We start from the raw sequence: 12,854 nt of genomic DNA on the forward strand, positions 1-12,854 counted from the left end.
TGATCCAACTACCACTAAATGTCTAATTTTTTTTTATTTTAAAACCACTCCCTATATCGGGCGAAAAATATCAGTATTTAGGAGAACTGGTAAAATTTTGCTCAAACGTTGCTGCTGAAAGATTTTTCTCTTACCAAAAGAAAGAAGTAAGTTGAAGCATTAGAAAGAATTTTAATAAGTTTTGTAAAAATAGATTTATAAAATTCAAATTAAAATTTAAACTCGATTGTGGTTTTGATATTTTTCCTTTTTTTTTCAAACTTACCATAGGAAACTATGTCAAAACATCACGTCAAATACCTCTTTTCTCTCTCTCTCTTCTTTTTGGTAGTAACTAAAGAAAAAGTTACAACTTAAAAAATTAGGCCAGAAAATGGTTTTTTTAATGTATTTTGGTTTATAATAAACTAGTGCACATTTCTAAATTTTGTAACAATTTACATAAAATTATATTACTGTGCTGTATACGAAATTAACCTTAAAAGTTTCATAGTTCTGACTTAGCCCCTTCTTCCCTCTGACATTTCATATGGAATAAGTTAGAGGAGGAAAATGTTCAGTGGTGAGCAAGAATGCCTGACTGATGATGGTGATGACCTTGTGTGCATGAGGAGTTCAAAATTTAACTGTTTTAACAGTGTTGAATCGAAACTAAATACATAACTAAAGAGAATCTAACAATTAGTGAACAATGGGAAATGTGTGAAAATTACATTAAAGACGCAGCAAATAACATTCTAGGGTCGCAAAGACCACCACCACGCAATGAGTGGTTCGATGCTGAGTGCGAGGACATTACAAGAAGAAAGAACAATGCATATAAACTGATGCAGCAAAGAAGAACCCGAGAAAAAGAACAAAAATATAAAGATCTCAGAAGAGAAGAGAAGTACATCCATCGGAGAAAAAAGCGAACTTATGAAAATAGAATATTGGAAGAACTTGAGGCATTAAAAAAGGAAAATCAAACAAAAATCTAAATAAAGCAAGAAAAGAATTTAAACCAAGGATCGGACTATGTAAGGATAAGGAGGGGTTTTTACTCAATACAAAAGAAGAAGTATTGAAAAGGTGGGTGGAACACTATAAAGAACTGCTTACTGTCGAAGTAGAAGATCCAAATCAACCACCCCCAGGAGCAAACAACAATACACCATTGGAGCCTCCATCAATTCAGGAAGTACGGGATGCAATAAAACAACTAAAAAAATAATAAATCTCCAGGAAGTGATGGTATACCCGCGGAACTTATTAAATGTGGAGGTGCTACTCTGACTAATCATATATATATAAAATCATACTGAGAGCCTGGAATGAGGAACAAATCCCAGAAGAGTGGTGTATTGGGATCGTTTGCCCGCTACACAAAAAGGGCGATGAATTAGAATGTAGAAACTATAGGGGAATAACCCTCTTTAATACAGCATACAAAATATTTTCGAGTATTTTATATGGTCGCCTGAGTGAATATTCAGAGGAGCTTCTTGGCGAATATCAAAGTGGTTTTAGGCCTGGTCGATCAACAACAGACCAGATCTTTGTGCTAAGGCAAATACTGGAAAAAACCAATGAATTCAATATCGACACATACCATCTTTTCGTAGATTTTAAATCGGCCTATGATAGTGTCCTAAGAAATAAATTGTATGAAGCCATGGATAAATTCCACATCCCCGATAAACTGATAAAATTGGTTAAGGCTACAATGCGTAAAGTTGTTTGCAAAGTCGAAATACAGGCCGAACAATCACAGGCATTTGAAACGCATGTTGGGCTGCGACAGGGAGATGCGCTGGCGTGTCTCCTTTTCAACATAGCTTTGGAAAAGGCGGTCAGGGTTGCCCAAATAGACAGCAGAGGAAACATTTTTAATAAATCATCCCAAATTTTGGCATATGCAGATGATGTTGATCTAGTTGCCCGCACAACACGCAAGCTAGGAGAAATGTATACCACCTTGTCAAACGCCTAAAAAAATATTGACCTGCAAGTAAATGAAAATAAAACTAAGATAATGGCATCAACACCCAACAATAGAGCCAGAAACATCGGCCGCCAATTCACGGTTGATAATTCTACCTTTGAAGTGGTGGACAAATTCACATACTTAGGCTCCCTGATCACCAAGGAGAACGTCATGACGGAAGAAATCAAGCGAAGCGAATAATCCTAGCAAACAAATGCTATTTTGGACTGAGTAGACATAGGAGAAGCAGAAACTTAAGCCAAAAAACAAAAATAACCATATACAAAACCCTTATACAACCAGTGTTGACATATGGGTCGGAGACATGGACCATTTCCAAGGCAGATGAAAATCTCCTGCTTATATTTGAACGAAGGATCCTGAGAAGAATATTTGGTGGCATCTGTGAAAATGGTGTTTGGAGAAGGAGGTACAACTACGAGATATATCACAGATATAAACATATATTTGGTGGTAAAGACGTAGTATCCTTTATAAAAATAGGAAGACTAAGATGGGCAGGACATCTGGCAAGATTACAGCAGAACAACCCTCCTAGAAGAATCCTTATGTCACAACCTGTGGGAAGTAGAAATAGGGGTAGACCAAAACTCAGATGGAGGGATGGTGTAGATGAGGATGGTAGACAAATAGGCGCAGCAAACTGGCAACAGTTGGCAATAGATAGAACTGACTGGCGTAATAGACTTGGGAAGGTCGAGGCTCTTTTATAGGGCTGTAGCACCAATGATGATGATGATGAACAGTGTTTGTTCATACCGAAGCTCAACGCTCGAATTATTAATGCTTAGCATTGTGAGTGAAATTATTTTAATTTGTTTGGACTAACGTTCTACTATAACTGCTTATGGTTATGAAGAAATCGGTGTATTAAAATGAAGATTCCTTGTTTAATAATTATGATCCTTATTAGCTATTTTTTGTATTTCATTATAACTTATCCATGTCGGTAATATGTTTACTCAGATACCAAGTTTTCTCGCAACCAATAACTTCCCCCATCTAGTATAAAAAATAATGATATATTCATTTGGCGTCAAGGTTTTAATACAATTCAATGCAGCTTTTACTTTCGTAATATTTTGAGAATAAGGCAGCACGTTAATATTGTATTATATATTACACTTTTAAAGTGGTAGTGTATACAGTGTGGCAATTTTAAAACTTACAATGGGCTATATCTCACGAACAAAAGCTGATATCGAAAAATGCTCTGAAACCCTTTCTAGGATAGTAAGGGGGAACTAAAATGACATGAAAGAGAACTCATCCCCATCAACCCCCAAGGCCCCATCCACCACAGCCAAAAAAGTTTAAATTACAAATCCCTACTTGTGATACATAATTGAAAAGACTATAAAAAATGCTATCCAATGGTATAAAAAATAATTATATAGGGTGAAGCAATAATTGTGAAACTTTGGATTAACTGGAAAATTTAATGAGGTTTTTGTTGAACTAAAAATTTGTTAAAAATGTCAATTAAGTAAATGTTCAAATTCGGTTCCATTGTTTTGTAAACAATAATACAGCCTATTTTCAAATTCTGCACGAACTTTGGCAAATGTTGTTCTAGTAATAGCGCGACATGCTTGCGTAATTCTTTCTCGCAATTCCCCAAGTGACGCAGGTCGAGTTTTATAAACAACTGACTTGAGGTAACCCCATAGAAAAAAGTCAGGTGGTGGTAAGTCTGGTCACCTCGGTGGCCACCCAATAGGACCTCTCCTTCCAATCCATTTGTTCGGATAATTAGTATCCAACCAATACCTAACTGGAGCTGCATAGTGAGGAGGTGCTCCATCTTGTTGGAAGTACAGCAAATCTTCGTCTAGAACTAGGTTGCCTTGATCGTCCCTTTGGTTCTCTAATTCATGCACAATTAAAGGTTTGATGGTGTTTTCCAGTATTTCCTAATATTCCTGCCCAAACATTTAGTTTTTCAGGATATTGAGTCAGATTCTCTGAATCGATGCGGGTTCGCACGACTCTAGTATCGACAGTTTTGTTTATTTACATTACCATTCAGCATAAAAGTAAATTCATCAGTGAAACAAATTTTTTATTTTCGGTTCAATGAGAATTCTTTCAACACCTTTCTAACCGACTCATGTGAACGTCCTGTCATTGCAGATACTTGACAAGTTGATGCAGTAGGCTCTATTGCAAAATTTCCAAGGACCTCAATGTGGGATGCTTCATTCGGTAATCTTGGGGCATCTCTTTTTTTATCTTGCACTGATCCCGTTTCTCTAAACTTTTCAAATAAATCGCGGACGTACACGTAACTTACATTTTTGTCCGGATGCCTTTCACTAAATATTTGAGCAGTTCGTAAATAACACTGGTTCTGGGAGGCAAATATGAAAATGATTTCCACGCGTTCAGGTATACTGTAAACCATCGTGACAACTACAGCTGAATGACAATAGCGATTGTATACATGATGAAAACTAATGACATTTAAAATTCTCAAATAACCCAAAAATTTTTGAATCTGACAGAATCCAAAAAACAGATCTTTTCAACTTGTTTTGCAAAAACAGCAAATTAAGTTTTTATTTAACAAAAAAAAATTCCAACGGGCACATATTATTAAAAATAATAATCCGGAAGATAGAATTACAAATACAAAAGTCATAGTAAGCCGGCTGATATTAACACCCTGTATAATTACTAAACAATAATTATACAGGATCGTCAACAGAATCGACAAAAACCTCATTAAATTTTCCATTTAAACCAAACTTTCACATTTATTGCTTCACCTTGTATAATTATTATTTAGACCATTGGATAGCATTTTTTAGTCTTTCTTTTCAATGATGTATCACAAGTAGGGGTTTGGAATTTAAACTTTTTTGATTGTGGTGGTTTTGGCCTAGGGGGTTGATGGGGGTGAGTTCTCTTTCATGTCATTTTAGTTCCTCCTTACTATCCTAGAAACGGTTTGAAGCATTTTTCGATATCAGCTTTTGTTCGTGAGATATAGCCCGCTGTAAGTTTTAAAATTGATACACTGTATGTATAATTATAATATACTTATGACTGAAAAGATTTGACCTTCCACTAGTTTCAATTAATTTTCAGCACGATACTTTGTAAAAAAATCTTACATTTTCTTATGTGTGAAAAAGAAAGAAAAACCCCTGAATAATTTATTATAATAAATAAAAACATATAACATTTATACACATGTAGAAAAATTCTATTGAACATTCATAAAAATATTTTAAAAAATTCGGAGAATTTCCTGATAACCATCTAAAAATCTCCCTACGATTGATTCGCTGCTTTTCTCTTCCTCTCGTCTATCCAATTTCTAATTTCTTGGGCTAATTCCGTGTTTGGTATCACTTGATCCATAGATAAAGGTGATCTGTTGAATGGATCCGTTTGATCGCTAAGTAGGTGGCTAAAAGAAATGATAAAAACATTTAGAAAATCGAAAAATATCGTAAAGTTATACATACATGTAGAAGAGGTTCTAGAACTGTTTTCTTGTGACATTAAGTTAAATATTGTATTTATATCGGATTAAACCACAATTGAATGTAATACAAATTACATTTTACGTTTGTTATGATGTTTCAAAATAAGGAGTTGTTATAATGTCATTGTTTATTAATTGATGCTTGGTTAGCCAATGTAGCAGGTGGCTTACTTAGCCTTGATCTTTTGGCAAATAGCCATGCTTTTAGTTGAAAATTTTGAGGGTGATGTTTATACCCTCAGAATGTTATTAAATTCTGATTTTTTTTATGTTTATGTATTGTTTATTGTTTATTTATACCATTATTGTTTATGTATAATGGTAGATGATGTGCACATCGAACCGAGTGCAACAGTAGTTTTTAGCAAAACAACTCCATCAATATCTGAGCCTTGACGTAACACCCTAGGACTTTTTCGTGTTTCCAAAAATGTATATGCCAATTCAACATTTCGACAATTCAAACTAATTAGATGATAGTATTGAAGTACGTTACAAAAACTGAATTTCAATAGCTTTAAGTATCGAGGGAGCATATTGTTAAGCCGAATGGGGATTATGAACTAAAATCGGATACTTTTTTACACAGACCTCGTATTTGGAGACGTACGTAACAAATGAGAGTAAAATGAATCAGATATATACAGAAAAAACGTACAGTAGACTAGCGCGAAGCTTTATACTCTTTACTGTATTTTTTAAATTTAAATATTTTTAAAACAAATTATATTATATTCAAATAATTCAATGAATTATTAAGTTTGCTCCTAACGCCACCTATTGAGGTATTAACAAATCATACGTTGTTTACTTTTGACAGACCTGTCAAATTCAAACAAAATATTACATTATTTTAAAACGAGAACTAATATAAAAAATTAAACAGATGATTCAATGGTGTTATTAATCGGATGCCATTTATGACTTTTAAATTTTGACAATCGTTGCGAATCGAATCTTTTATTGACAAATATTTTTTTAATTTTTTACTTCTCATTTAATGTCTGTATTTTGTTAGTTATTTTTCATGCAGTTTTTAATTTAAGCCTGCTTAGAATAAATATATGATGACTAGAAACGAATTGATAAAGAGTAGTGAATCGATGTGAAGAACTTCTATTTTATGACGATACCCGTGACGACGCCACCTTGTGGCGCTAGTTCCATGTCGACGCTATCTTATGATGCTAGTTTCGTGACGCTAGCCTCAGCATTTTACTATAGAGAAGCAAGTAATACAACGCCAGTATAGAAACTTCGCTGCAAAAAGAGTAAGAACAATAAAAGTGGCAGGAACTGCTATTGGCGAAGTTCGGGGAAAAAGCCAACATTGAACAGAAAACGAAACCAACAAATTAACGAATTAACCAATACACATACGTCATATACATAAAACATACCATAACCGATTATCTACAGGGGTATGTATTTAAGACCAGATAAGAGGAAAAATGAGTATCCAAGGAATTTGAAGATCTATAGTTACGTTTATTTACTATTATTAGGATAGTGAGAGGCAGGTTCATGTTACATCGGGCATATACTTCAAAATAATTTAAAGAATGCTTTGAAAAGTACAATTTTTTTTATTTTTTATGCTCATACCATGGAGGTAAACGAAATATCGAATCTTGGAGAATATTAAATAACGTGAGGGCAACTAGGGAAAAGATATATTTGCAACCTTTTTTGGATTAGGGATGAAAGCTTTGATTTAAACGTTCCGTTGTGATGAAACATTTTATAGCAAATTCTTCCAATGACAATGAAGCACTGTCGAATACAGGCAAAAATAAGGTTTTAACTGATGATGTATTTTACATTTATTTAGAGAAATATACAATTATTAGTGCAAAAATAGACAAAAATTACAAGTTCTATTGTTTCTAAATTGTAGTGGAAAGTATTTACTGATGAAATAATAACATTATCACTCAAAATTTTTCTTAATTAGAAAGTGAAAACATATTACCTTACATTATAATCAAGAATTAGATCTATACTCATAATCATTGTCGTAGGTATCCTCATTTGGATTAGAAATGATGACTGGGTTAATTGCTCCGATGCGATTTTCACGCATCCATGTTTCCAAAACTGCTGCGTCACTGTAACCGTTACGTCCAATATAGTTATCGAAGAACCTAGGAGTTATCCTGGATTCTAAACTTTTATGAAAGGAACATCTCGACGCCAAAGTGAAGAAGGTCACGGCAACTTTCTGGGCGTGTAGAAGAGCTTCCGGAGTCAAATGGGGTCCGGGCTCTTGCATGGGGTGCAAAAACTTTATATTGAATGTATCAATCCATGATAAGGCCTAACCTGACGTATGCGGCCTTTGTGTGGTGGCCCCGGGCTAGTCTGACTTCAGCTAAGGCCCGGTTGACTCACCTCCAGCAGTTGGCATGCGTTGGGATCTCATCATAATGGCAGCCTATCGTCTTAACTGCTCTGGATATTGGTTGGGATTTAATGGTCGGATGGACCATTGTGACATCTGGAGACAGGCCCCCGATTGTTGTCCTGTGCTCCCTATGGTACAGGAGAGCATGGCCTCCAATTTGACTTCTCATCCTCCTTCTTGGTTCAATTTCTTGACCGGAATGAGTGGATGGAACGAGAGCCTGCACTGATCCGTCGAAGAGGGCTCACCTGGTTCACGGATAGGTCCAGAGTGGACGGGCGGGCAGGTGCCGCAGTATATGGGAGCGGAATCGGATTTGATTCTGGCCGGGCTCTCGGCTCCCATGAATCAGTCTTTCAGGCCGAGATCTTTGCGATCCTGGTATTGTTCAGGAGACAATAGATAGGGCTTGCTCACGCAGGACTATCTCTCTCTGCTCTGACAGTAAAGCAGCGCTAAGGGTTTTGGAAGCGCTCAAAATCAGCTCAAGCTAGTTCTTGGGTTCAAGAGAACACTTGCTGATGTTGCTCGTACTAATAGGGTTAGCTTGGTATGGGTACCGGAACACACAGGCGTAGAAGAGAACGAACGGGCTAACGCACTGGTACAGCAGGACTCATTCACTCTGCCGGTGAGACCCGAGCTGATGATTAAAGTGCCCTTCAATACTAGCCGGGGTAGTCTCGAGGAGGTTTCAGGATTCCTGAGCCAGTTGTGGAGGTATAAGACAGGCTAGGCTCCACATAGTAAGACCATCCAAAAGTCTTATAGCCCAACTTCTCCTTCTAGACCGTAGAAGGTGCTCTCTGGTGGTCAGTATGCTTACCGGCCACTGTAGACTCAGGAGGCACCTTTATCTAGTTGGATTGGCGGATAGCTCATGGTGCCGTCTTTGTAATGAGGAGGAGGAAACCTCTTCACCCGTCCTCTGGAAGTGCTCGGCACTGGCCTATACAACCGAGCCAAATGAGGGAGTTATTCTTAAAGAGACTTGTGGCTTTCTGTGAGGCCACAAGGCTGCTAAAGGATTAGACGTTCAGAACGGCAAGAAGGGCTAAGACTTGGAGCCCTTGCTGATTACTGTAGATGTGGGAGCCCGGAACAGCCTTGGCCCCAGAAACGCCGAAGAATAGGTCCTTATGGGCCTATTCTGTACGATAGGGGTGATACAATGGACCCGTCTTAGGAGGTCTAGGTGTCTGAAGTTTGGCGGATTGAACCAATTGGACCAAATATATTCAATGGGATTGAATTCACAATAGTAGGAGGGCAGTGTGGTAACACATTATGTCCTAAACTATGTATAATCTCGACTACTATAAATATTTTTGGTTTTTCATTTCTTTTGGCTAAATGTAGTAATTCTGGCTTAAAAGAATCCCGAGAAAATGAAATATTTTCATTCGTTAACAATTATTTTATTTTATACTGTCTAGGAATTTGTTGGTTACTTATTTAAAATTTCCGGATGGTAAGGGGCATTATCCAAAACTATAACAGATGGTTCATATAAACTTGGAAGCAGTTTTTCTTTCACACATTTCACAAACATCTCCGAATTCATGTTATCGTGATAATCAGCCGATTTTGATGAAAACACAAGATCCGCTCCATCAATAAAACCATGTTTTCCACCCGCATGCAATATAATGTCTATAATGTGTTTTATGGATTTTATACTCTCGTCCTGCCAAATCAGTTTTATTCTACCTTTAGCAAAAATCCACATTCGTCTAAATAAACAAATGAGGCGTGTTATTTTTGTTTTTAAATATTATAGTTTCTTACAAATTCGATTCTTTTTTGAACGACACTAGTTCTTTCACACTGACAAAAGACTTTTCTACTGTGTTCAGTTTTGAACCTAAACCCAATCTGTGTGAAAACTCTCCAGAGACTGAACCTAGAAATTTCGAATGTAATTCCGTCTTTTAATTTTTTTTAACGGCGTCTCTATAAAAACATGTTCTTTCTTTTCACGCATTTTATAGATAATGTCTCGAAAATCAAACCTACAACCCTCAGGAAGATCTTCAGTCCTAGAGTGTAGTCTAGATTTATATTGTGTATCCTGTCTATTTTACACTTTTTCCGCTTTTCAAAACTGACTTGAGTTTTGTCTCACTAATACAATGCATCATACACACGTTTATGTAAGGATTGAATTGGTCGCAAAGGGCTCCATTGCACACTTATTTTACTGCTTTTTTAGAAGTAAAATGGGTGTGTAAATTAAATATTACTTGATTAATATCTAAAACACGTCTCGCCATTTTCTCTGTCAATACACAAACAAACTCTTTCCAATAGCAAATACTATTATGAAAAACTTATTAAGGTACAATTAATTTTTAATCCGTATGGGAGGATCGCTAAAGTAAGGTATCAGTTTCTCCGAATGGTCAAAAAACCAAGTAAAAGCTTTGAGAGATTCAACAAATATATACGCTTATGTTAATCTCCCATACTTCACTGATTAGAACTACATTAAATTCTACGCAATAACTAATATTTTGCAGGCAAATATAAAATAAAAATATGTTTCAAAAATCTCAATCTTTTCATAACCTGTTAATTAACATAGATCTGTATTTAATGTTGAGCAAAAAAGGTAAGACTGCTAGGAAAAGAAATATTTCCGCGTAAAATGTGCAGTGTACATGCATTTACTGTAGATAACTTCTTATTTATACTTATATAGTTCTACACCGAGCAGAAAAAACTTACCGAGCAATGGTACTTCTATCCACAATTTGTTTCGAACTCGGTAAAATAACGGGATCAACCATTAACGTAGACATAATAGGGTCCAAAAAATGTTCAGGTGCCTCTGCCAAAACCTCTTCGTTCGCTTTGTATTCAGTTGATTTTTCAGCAACCTTGGATGCAACTTCTTTCAGTTCTCCTATCAAAGGCCCACCGCCTATTCTAACCAGAACATCTTCTGCTAGCGAGAAGAGACTAGGGCTATACGACCGACCATCTTGAGAAACAGCTAGGCAAAAAGCAGCGCTTTCCTTCAGGTTGACGTATATCTTACATATTTCTAGAACCGTATCCGCAGGATCGAAATGGTATTCTTTGGCATCCTTCACCTAAAAAAATATATCATGAAAGCAATTACTAAAAAATGCCTCATAATGAAACTTTTATTACAGACATGTAATTGTAAGAAATAATTATATAAACGAATTGGGGTTTTCTTCGCCCAAAATCAGAATTATTAACTATTCTTCTACCAGGTTTGAATCATTTCCTGTTTGAACGACCCGTATGTTTGTTCACCTCGACGTTTCACTATGTATGTTTAGTTTCTTAAAGAACAAGACAAGATATTTATCACGCTACCTCAAGTATTCAACGGATGCAGAGGTGAAACGTGAATTGTATTTACGCTTCACTTCTTGGAGGATTTGTAATTTTGTAACTACAGTAAAACTTCTGTTAACGAACACCGCTCCACAGCGGAAACCTCTGCTGAATGGACAATTTTTAGGTCACCGAACATTTCATATGAGTAAATAGGAAGACACCTCCGAACAACGGAACCTCTTCACAACGACTCCGGACAAAATTTGCCTCCAGTTTTTCTAAGATATTATTGTAATTTTACCTGCAAACAACAGTCAGATAAAGGCGATTAAAAGATTAAAACGGAGAAGAAATTGTGGAAAATCTAAAGGTACAAGACCTGGAAGATGATTTGCCATTGTCAACCTTTTGCGAAAGTCAAGGAGTTGAAAATTTTTTGAACTACCTAGAGATTGATGCAGCCCTATTAACGGAAAATCCTGAAGTAAAGTTAGCTAGTTGTGTTAGTGATTTTAAAGAAAACGAACAGGTGTCCAATGTTTCCGACAATGAGAGTGACGATGAACTAGAACTTACTGCAACTGTAAGTAATTTAAATGATGCTTACCTAAAATTAAAAGAATTAGAATTATTTTTTATATATAAAGGTGATGCAAGCGTAAGTCAAAAAATATCTGATATAATTCTAAATTTTGAATTAGAAATTGTGAAAAATAATATTCAAAACAAAAACAAACAAAAATTGATGATTTTTTAAGAAGTAATACCTACCTTTTATGTTAGTATCTATTTTATTTGTTTTATATGTGTATATGATTATGCAAAGATGTACGAAAATGAATAATTAAAGATCAAGCAAATCGAAACCTTTTTTTATTTCAATTGCTTAAGCGATAACACACAGCTCTACACAATGGACAATTATTTTTCCCCATTGGTGTCCTTTATGGAGAACTTTCACTTTATGATGAAGTATTGATATATTAGCCATCGCTCTCTGATCTTTTCTATTTCAACGTTTTTCAATATATTTTGAAAGGTCATTAATGAAGAAAATTTCTTTGTAGAAAATCTTGAAAAAAATCTGTATTCTTTAGTACATTGCTTACCTTAAAGTTCTTTTTATTTGGACCAACAAGGTTAAGCAAGAAATAATTTAACATAGCTGCTATCCTGTCGACCATCGTCGTGTGGGTAAAGACTAGATTAATTTTAGAAGTTAATTTTTCTAGCATTCCTATAGTATCCTTTCCTAAAATATTATCGAAGCGAGCTAGATTGCCGATGTGATGCATATATGAAATGTTTTGGGTCCTATCTCTTTGATTCATATTTGCCCATTCTTCACTCTCTCTAGAAAAAAAACAAAAGTAAAATGATATAATCATCAACATCTAAGTCTTACAACTAAACAAGACAACCAATAACAAATATCAGACAAAAGTAAACAGTTGGCCATGGTATTCCTACTGGTATGTCCCTTCATTAAAATGTCCATATAAATGGATATCATTGGGCGTCTTATTTTCTCGTTTCAACACTTTCGCGACTTACCTCGCTTATTTTTAGCAACATTCTTGTTCCTTCCGACATTCCTAATAGGTGGCCAAAGTAAATGTCCATTCGGCTTTTAATATTGTAACCATTAAAAAATTTTA

General features: G+C 35.6%; 1 protein-coding gene across 1 annotated transcript in view; it reads right to left on the reverse strand.

The window, feature by feature from the left end:
- Positions 1-5,132: 5,132 nt before the first annotated feature.
- Positions 5,133-12,854, reverse strand: part of Ube4A (Ubiquitination factor E4A) — a 31,341-nt gene continuing 23,619 nt past the window's right edge. The window contains exons 10-12 of the mRNA XM_072526440.1: positions 12,306-12,549; positions 10,612-10,979; positions 5,133-5,402 (exon numbers count right to left, since the gene is read on the reverse strand). Coding sequence (XP_072382541.1) covers positions 5,264-5,402; positions 10,612-10,979; positions 12,306-12,549 — 751 coding nt within the window. The 3' untranslated portion in view covers positions 5,133-5,263. The remainder of the gene's footprint in view (positions 5,403-10,611; positions 10,980-12,305; positions 12,550-12,854) is intronic.

This window comes from Diabrotica undecimpunctata, chromosome 3 (assembly GCF_040954645.1).
Source record: "Diabrotica undecimpunctata isolate CICGRU chromosome 3, icDiaUnde3, whole genome shotgun sequence".
Taxonomy (NCBI): Eukaryota; Metazoa; Arthropoda; class Insecta; order Coleoptera; family Chrysomelidae; genus Diabrotica; species Diabrotica undecimpunctata.